The 9949-nt window shown below is 36.7% G+C and overlaps 1 protein-coding gene across 1 annotated transcript; it reads left to right on the top strand.

The window, feature by feature from the left end:
• Positions 1-2458: 2458 nt before the first annotated feature.
• On the top strand, positions 2459-3558 carry LOC133555721 (immediate early response gene 5-like protein). The gene has a single exon (XM_061905032.1). The coding sequence runs from the start codon at positions 2619-2621 to the stop codon at positions 3486-3488; it is 870 nt and encodes a 289-aa protein (XP_061761016.1). The 5' UTR covers positions 2459-2618; the 3' UTR covers positions 3489-3558.
• The last annotated feature ends 6391 nt before the right edge of the window (positions 3559-9949 follow it).

Below are 9949 nucleotides of genomic sequence, written 5' to 3'. Positions count from 1 at the left end.
CCCAAAAAATATTCCTGGCAAATCTAGAAAATCTTTAGAATCAAATTTAAATCTTATTTCACAATCTTTTAAATTTCTTTGAAAATTTTTGTTCTGGAAAATCTAGAAGAAATAATGATTTGTCTTTGTTAGAAATATATCTTGGTCCAATTTGTTATATATTCTAACAAAATGCAGATTGGATTTTAACCTATTTAAAACATGTCTTTAAAATTCTAAAATTAATCTTATTCAGGAAAAATTACTAATGATGTTCCATAAAATCTTTTTTTTAACTTTTTCAAAAAGATTCAATTTAGCTAGTTTTTTTCTTTATTTTTTTCGGTTGAATTTTGAATTTTAAAGAGTCGAAATTGAAGATAAACTCCATCCATCCATCCATTTTCTACCGCTTATTCCCTTTCGGGGTCGCGGGGGGCGCTGGCGCCTATCTCAGCTACAATCGGGCGGAAGGCGGGGTACACCCTGGACAAGTCGCCAACTCATCGCAGGGCCAACACAGATGTTTCAAAATTTAATTTTCATTTTTTTCGTGTATTCTCCTCTTTCAAACCGTTAAATTAAGTGGTTTTTTTTCATCATTTATTCTCTACAAAAAACCTTCCGTAAAAGGAAAAAAAATTTACGACGGAATGACGGACAGAAATACCCATTTTTATATATAAATATATATAGATGTATTTATTTAAGGTAAACTGACCAAATTGGCTATTTCTGGAAATGTATTTAAGTGTGTATCAAACTGGTAGCCCTTCGCATTAATCATTACCCAAGAAGTAGGTCTTGGTTTAAAAAATGTTGGTATACCGTGCAACCCTATACCAGAGTAGTGTTGTCCCCATACCAATATTTTGGTACCAGTGCCAGTACTTTTTAAGAGGCGGTATAGTACCGAATATGATTCAATAGTATCACGGTACTATACCAAAATCTCACGATACATGGCCCCATTCATTCTTTCCTTAACACGGATCAATCGTCCTGTCCCCTTAGCAGAAAAACAGCCCCAAAGCATGATGTTTCCACCCCCATGCTTCACAGTAAAACATAGTAACAAAAATGAACAGAAGCATTTCAATCATAAGAAGAAGTGCCTATTTTTTTAACTAACACATCTATGAAGCAAGTTATACAATCCCTTGTATTGTCACATATTGACTACTGCCCAGCAATCTGGTCTAATGCATCTAAACAAGATCTAAATAAAATCCAGCTTACCCAAAACAGAGCTGCCAGACTAGCTCTCCATTGCTCATTTAGGACTGGCATTGAGATCATGCATCATGAATTGTCATGGATGAAAGTTGCTGAAAGACTGGCTTGTAGTTTGATTCTATTTTTAAAAAACATCTATACATACCATAAACCCTCATATCTGTATTCTCAGCTCTTGCTTGCCAGTGACAGTCACAACTACAGTACCAGGCTAGCCCAAAGTGGTGCTCTCACCCGTTTTAAACCCAAAAGGGATGTTTTGAAAAAGACTGTAATGTATCGGGCAATCACTTATTGGAATAGACTTCCACAATATCTGCTATCAATCACCAACATAGTGGGCTTTAAGAATAAACTAAAAGGAGGAGTATTGCGTAAAGAGATTATTCTAGATTGTACCTAATGTCATGACTGTTTTTATTGACTATTGAGTATTTTATTGATTATGGGATAAGCAGCAGAAAATGGATGGATGATACTTTTTCGTCACTTATTGTTTGTCTTTGGGACACTAATGTGTATATTTTAGGCAATTGGTTCTTTTGTTTTATTTTTGCAAAAATGTATACAGTATATCTATTTTTATATTGCTATTTTTATCTTTCGTATGAAAATTATTATGTAACAACATTTATTAGTATTTTTTGGTTCTTTCTTGCTGCTATTTTTGTATTATGACAATTTATTATTGGATCATGTTGTACTGCATTTTAATCGTTTGTTCTGTGGTTGTGTGATGTTTTTTGCCTGGACCCCACTGTGGTGTAGACTAATGGGGATCCTTAATAAACTAAACTAAACTATAAACAGTAGGTATGGTGTTCTTGGGATGCAACTCAGTATTCTTCTTCCTCCAAACACGACGAGTTGGGTTTATACCAAAAAGTTCTATTTTGGTTTCATCTGACCACATGACATTATACCGGTATTGGTATAGTACCGCGATACTAATGAATCATATTCGGTACTATACCGCCTCTTAAAAAGTACCAACACTACCGTGGTATATTATATGACATTTGTCCATGATTGCCTATTCTCTGTGTTGAGTTGATCTGTTCTATTCCGTCCTATTCAATAAATGGTTAGTAAAGTTCTTTAAAAACGTCCGGGATGGAACTGCAGCATGCTTGTATGTGCATTCTGAACGAGGCAAGGAGTGATATTTGCTCTATACCAGAAGCACCGCCTCCCTCCCATTGGACGATGTCTGCGTGAGGGCGTGGCGTGGAAATATGAGAGTTGCAAACCCATGCCCTGGCTGAGTAGACATGGAGAGCCATGTACATGGTCTACCCGAACCAAACACCGATATCTACTAGGGGGGGGGGCACGCTTTATTTCTTCCCGCTCAAAGGCAAACCGTTCTAGGGACCGGAAGACAAGTGTGGCCCCGGTTGAGGATGGAGTGTGCTTTTGACGCACAGAACCTGATCTCCATTTCTTTGAGGAAAATCCAGAGCTCCAGGACGCAGCGCGGAGGCATCAAGCTCCACAAGAACTTGCTGGTCACGTACGTGCTGAGGAACGCCAGGCAGTTATACCTGAGCAAGAACTGGTCCCCGACGCCAAGGACGCACCAGTACGAGGATGCCGCCTCCGCCGCCGCCGCAGCAGCAGCAGCCCGGGGGACGCACGAATACCTCGGACTGACCGGGAGCTTCACGGAGTTGGCCGATGACTTCTACTGCAACTTCGGCGGGGTGGAATCGGACTCTTGGCACTGCGGAGCGCACCCGGCGGAGACGGCGCACCAGGACGCGCCTGCGTGCGCCATGGCCGACACGGACCTCATGGTGTCGGAAACCTTTTGGACTTGTGCGGACAAGCCCGCCTGGGAGTTGCACATTCCGGCCAACCACAAGACCGTGCTGGACCTGGACACGCATGTGGTGACCACTGTCACGAACGGATACTTCCACTCGGACTGTTGCGCGCAGCCAAAACCGTCCTCGGGCGCGCAGTGCTACGCGAAAAAGAGACGCATGGACATAAGTTATCACATTGTTGACCCAGAGTTCTACTTGTCCGACTTCGTGCCGGTGCCGTGCAAGCAGATGAGGACTGACGATGAAGCCCACCTGGACTCGGAGCAGCTGGACTCCACCAACATCTCCAACCTGATCTCGGTGCTGCAGGGTTCGGGTGGACTATCCGAGTTTGTGAGTTGGCAGCACACGGACCTGGAGCAGATATTTGCCTCTCAAACTATGCGTTTAAAACATACGTTGCTGTCGGGCGCCGGCTGGACGCGGGCGATCGAAGCCTTTTGATTTGTATTTTTATTGTTTGGAATTGTATTTTTTTAATTGTGTTGCTTTCGAAATAAACCATAAACTGACATGCTCTCTCTGTGCTCTCTTATTGAAGTACGTGGCGGTTAATGCAAGCCAAATATGCACAATTATTGTACGAACTGGTATTATTTCACGTGCTGTGGATTCTTGCGAGTTATTGAGTTTTTGGGTTGTATTTACTAACGTGTAGAGATGTTGGAAGAGCTCCATCATGTGGCCAGTGTGGGGAAGTGCACTCACACCACACAGTGCGCAATGTTTTTGTGTGAATGCTCCAAAGCATCCACACATATGGTTTTCTACACCAGAATTAATATATTTATTATTGTTTGAATGATATGGTTTTTTACACTAAAATGTATCCAGTTAATATTGTGTGAATCCTCCAAAACATTCACACATATGGTTTTCTACACCAAAATGCATGTATTTATTGTATGAATGCTCCAAAGCATCCACAAATATGGTTTTCTACACCAAAATTAATACATATTTATTATCGTGTGAATGATATGTTTTTCTACACCAAAATGCTTCTTTTCATAATTGTATGAATGCTCCAAAACATTCACACATTAGCTTCTCTACACCAAATTTAATCTATTTTTTGTGTGAATCCTCCAAAACATTCACACATATAGTTTTCTACACCTAAATTAATCTATTGATTATTGTGTGAATGATATGGTTTTCTACACTAAAATGTATCCAGTTAATATTGTGTGAATGCTCCAAAACAGGGCTTCACGGTGGCAGAGGGGTTAGTGCGTCTGTCTCACAATACAAAGGTCCTGCAGTGTTGGGTTCAAATCCAGGCTCGGGATCTTTCTGTGTGGAGTTTGCATGTGCATGGGTTCCCTCCGGGTACTCCGGCTTCCTCCCACTTCCAAAGACATGCACCTGGGGATAGGTTGATTGGCAACACTAAATCGGCCCTAGTGTGTGAATGTGAGTGTGAATGTTGTCTGTCTATCTGTGTTGGCCCTGCGATGAGGTAGCGACTTGTCCAGGGTGTACCCTGCCTTCCGCCCGATTGTAGCTGAGATAGGCCCCCCGCAAACCCAAAAGGGAATAAGCGGTAGAAAATGGATGGATGCTCCAAAACATTCACACATATGGTTTCCTACACCTAAATGCATGTATTTATTGAGGATGTCGTAGTGGTTTGTGCAGCCCTTTGAGACACTAGTGATTTAGGGCTATATAAGTAAACATTGATTGATTGATTGATTGATTGAATGCTCCAAAACATTCACACATATGGTTTTCTACACCTAAATTCATCTATTTGTTGTTGTGTGAATGATTTGGTTTTCTACACTAAAATGTATCCAGTTAATATTGTGTGAATACTCCAAAACAATCGGGCGGAATAAGCGGTACAAAAATGGATGGATGGATGCTCCAAAACATTCACACATATGGTTTTCTACATCAAAATGCATGTATTTATTGTATGAATGCTCCAAAGCATCCACACATATGGTTTTCTACACCAGAATTAATATGTTTATTATTGTGTGAATGATGTGGTTTTCTACACCAAAATGCATCTTTTTATAATTGTATGAATGCTCCAAAACATTCACACATATGGTTCTCTACATGTTGTTTTTGTGTGAATGCTCCAAAGCTCCAAAGCATCCACACATATGGTTTTCCACACCAAAGTTAATATATTTATTATTGTGTGAATGATATAGTTTTCCACACCAAAATGCATCTTTTTATAATTGTACGAATGCTCCAAAACATTCACACATATGGTTCTCTACGCCAAAACTAATCTATTTATTGTGTGAATCCTCCAAAACATTCACACATATGGTTTTGTACACCTAAGTTCATCTATTTATTATTGTGTGAATGATATGGTTTTCTACACTAAAATGTATCCAGTTAATATTGTGTGAATGCTCCAAAACATTCATAAATTTGTTTTTTTACACCAAAATTCATCTATTTATTGTGTGAATCTTCCAAAAACATTCACACATATGGTTTTCTACACCAAAATGCATGTATTTATTGTATGAATGCTCCAAAACATCCACACATATGGTTTTCTACACCTAAATTAATCTATTTATTATTGTGTGAATGATATGGTTTTCTACACTAAAATGTATCCAGTTAATATTGTGTGAATGCTCTAAAACATTCACACATATGGTTTTCTACACCATAATGCATGTATTTATTGTATTAATGCTCCAAAACATTCACACATATGGTTCTCTACACCAAAATTAATCTATTTATTGTGTGAATCCTACAAAACATTCACACATATGGTTTTCTGCACTTAAAATCATCTATTTGTTATTGTGTGAATGATATGGTTTTCTACACTAAAATATATCCAGTTAATATTGTGTGAATGTTCCAAAACATTCATACATATGGTTGTCTACACCAAAATCCATCTATTTATTGTGTGAATGTTCCAAAACATTCACACATATGGTTTTTCTACACCAAAATGCGTCTATTTGTGTGAATGATCAAAAACATTCATACATATGGTTTTCTACACCAACATTCATCTATTTATTGTGTGAATGTTCCAAAACATTCACACATATGTTTTTTATTTACCAAAATGCATTTATTTGTGTGAATACTCCAAAAAATTCACACATATGGTTTTCTACACCAAAATCCATCTCTTTATTGTGTGAATGCTCCAAAACATTCACACATATGGTTTTCTTTGCCAAAATACATCTATTTGTGTGAATACTCCAAAACATTTAAACATTTGGTTTTCTACACCAAAATGCATCTATTTCTGTGAATGCTCCAAAGCATTTACACATGATTTTCTACACCAAAATGCATCTATGTATTGTGTGAATGCTCTAAATTATTCACACATATGGTTTCCTTTACCAAAATTCATCTATTTATTGTGTGGATGCTCCAAAACATTTAAACATTTGGTTTTCTACACCAAAATGTATTAATATATTGTGTTATTGCTTCAACATAATTACACATATGGTTTCCTACACCAAAATTCATCTATTTATTGTGTGAATGCTCCAAAACAGTCACACGTATTGTTTTCTAAACCAACATGCATCTATTTATTGTGTGAATGCTCCAAAACATTTGGTTTTCTACACCAAAATTCATCTATTTATTGTGTGAATGCTCCAAAACAGTCACACGTATTGTTTTCTAAACCAACATGCATCTATTTATTGTGTGAATGCTCCAAAACATTCACACATATGGTTTTCTACACCAAAATGCATGTATTCATTGTGTGAATGTTCCTAAGCATTCACACACATGATTTTCTACACCAAAATGTATCTATTTATTATTGTGTGAATGCTCCAAAACTTTTACACATATGGTTTTCTACATCAAAATTCATCTATTTATTGTGTGAATACTCCAAAACATTCACACATGTGGTTTTCTGCGCCAAAGTGCATCTATTTATTGTATGAATGCTGCAAAACAGTCACACAATAGGTTTTCCACACTAAAATGCATGTATTTATTGTGTGAATGCTCCAAAACATTCACACACATGGTTTTCTACACCTGTAATGAGGCGGCGACTTGTCCAGGGTGTACGCCGCCTTCCGCCCGATTGTAGCTGAGATAGGCACCAGCGACCACGAAGGGAATAAGCGGTAGAAAAAAATGGATGGATGGGTTTTCTACACCAAAATTCATCTATTTATTGTGTAAGTGCTCAAACACATTCACACATATGGTTGTCCTCACCAAAATTCATTTATTTATTGTGTGAATGCTCCAAAACATTCACACATATTGTTTTCTTTACTAAAATACATCAATTTATTGTGTGAATGCGCCAAAACATTGAAGTATTTGGTTTTCTACACCAAAATGCATCTATTTGTATGAATACTACAAAACTTTCACACATATGGTTTTCTACACCAAAATGTATCTGTTTTTTGTGTGACTGCGCCAAAACATTAAAACATGTGGTTTTCTACACCAAAATGAATCTATGTATTGTGTGAATGCTCCGAAGCGTTCACACATATGGTTTTCTACACCAAATTGCATCTATTTATTGTGTGAACACTCCAAAACATTCACACATATGGTTTTCTACTCCAAAACAAATCTATTTAGTGTGTGAATGCTCCGAAGCGTTCACACATATGGTTTTCTACAACAAAATGCATCTATTTATTGTGTGAATGCTCCAAAACATTCGCACATATGGTTTTCTACTCCAAAATTAACATATTTATTGTATGAATTCTCCAAAACATTCACACATATGGTTATCTACACCAAAATTCATCTGTTTATTGTGTGAATGCGCCAAAAAGTTCAAACGTGGTTTTCTACACCAAAATGCATCTATCTATTGTGTGAATGCTCCAAAACATTCACACATGGTTTTCTACACCAAAATTCATCTATTTATTGTGTGAATGCTTTGGAGCATTCATACATATGGTTGTCCTCACCAAAATTCCCTTATTTCTTGTGTGAATGCTCCAAAACATTCACACATATGGTTTTCTTTCCCAAAGTACATCAATTTATATTTATATCAAATATCGTATTTGCTTGAATTGCCGCAGGGTATATAGTATGCGCCTGCCTTGAATTACTGCTGGGTCAAACTCGCTTCCCCAAATAATTAACGCATGCTTAGTATTACCGCCTGGTCAAACTCGTGACGTCACAAGTGACACTTCCCCTGTCATCATTTTCAAAATGGAGGAGGCGGATTTCAATATTGGTAATTTGAAATTGCATAAAGGGAATAGGATTAAAAGCCATTCAGTAGGATTTAAGGTACAAGCTTACATCACATTCAATTTATTACTGCATACCTTTGGTAAGTGCCGGAGTGGAAAGAGGTTTTAAAATAATGAGCGCATGCTTACTTTTACCGCATGCCTTTGGTAAGCGCAGGAGTGAGAAGAGGTTTTAAATAAATTAGCGCCCCGGTGGCAATTCAAGGAAATACAGTATATTGTTTTTGTAGCGCCCCCCGCGACCCCAAAAGGGAATAAGCGGTAGAAAGTGGATGGATGGATGGATGTTTTTGTTGCATATTCAACTGAATATGGGTTGAAAATGATTTGCAAATCATTGTATTCCGTTTATATTTACATCCAACACAATTTCCCAACTCATATGGAAACGGGGTTTGTATTTGTATATTTATTAATATATGCATATGTATTAATATCATATTGCTATATATATAAGTTGATGTTAGACAATTATACTTCCATATGGAATGTGTTGAAGGTGAAATGGTTTGAATAGGTTAAAAAATGTGGAAATGGTGAAAATTTGAAAAATGGCCAATTCATTTTGAATGGGGAAAAATGTCCGGGAAATCTGGGAATTTTTGGAATTCACGAATAAGAAAGTTGAAGAAGCTAAATAAATAGATTAATTTTGGCGTAGAAAACTACATGTGTGAAAAAACTAATAGTCTATATCAGTGGTTCTCAAATGAGGGGTACTTGAAGGTATGCCAAGGGGTACGTGAGATTTTTCTAAAATATTCTAATAATAGCAACAATTCATAAATTCTTTATAAATATATTTATTGAATAATACTTCAACAAAATATAAATGTAAGTTCATAAAAATACAACAATGCAATATTCAGTGTTGACAGCTAGATATTTTGAGGACATGATCCATAAATATTGATGTTAAAGATTTCATATTTTGTGAAGAAATGTTTAGAATTAACTTCATGAATCCAGATGGATCTCTATTACAATCCCCAAAGAGGGCACTTTAATTTGATGATTACCGTATTTTTCGGAGTATAAGTCGCTCCGGAGTATAAGTCGCACCTGCCGAAAATGCATAATAAAGAAGGAAAAAGACATATATACGTCGCACTGGAGTATAAGTTGCATTTTTGGGGAAAATTTATTTGATAAAACCCAACACCAAGAATAGACATTTGAAAGGCAATGTAAAATAAATAAAGAATAGTGAACAACAGGCTGAATAAGCGTATATGACGCATAAATAACCAACTGAGAAGGTGCCTGGTATGTTAACGTAACATATTATGGTAAGAGTCATTCAAATAACTATAACATATAGAACATGCTATACGTTTACCAAACAATCTGTCACTTCTAATCGATAAATCCCATGAAATCGTATACGTTTAGTCTCTTACAGTGATGAGCTAAATAATATTATTTGATATTTTACGGTCTTTGGAAGTGACCGTAAGGACCGTAAAATATCAAATAATATTATTTAGCTGAGCTATATGAGCTAAATAATATTATTTGATATTTTACGGTCTTTGAAAGTGACCGTAAGGACCATAAAATATCAAATAATATTATTTAGCTCATTCCCGTAATGAGCTAAATAATATTATTTGATATTTTACGGTCTTTGGAAGTGACCGTAAAGACCGTAAAATATCAAATAATATTATT

This window comes from Nerophis ophidion, linkage group LG07, assembly GCF_033978795.1.
Source record: "Nerophis ophidion isolate RoL-2023_Sa linkage group LG07, RoL_Noph_v1.0, whole genome shotgun sequence".
Classification (NCBI taxonomy): Eukaryota; Metazoa; Chordata; class Actinopteri; order Syngnathiformes; family Syngnathidae; genus Nerophis; species Nerophis ophidion.
The sequence above is the reverse complement of the archived record's forward strand: the minus strand, read 5'-3'. Positions and strand labels throughout refer to the sequence as shown.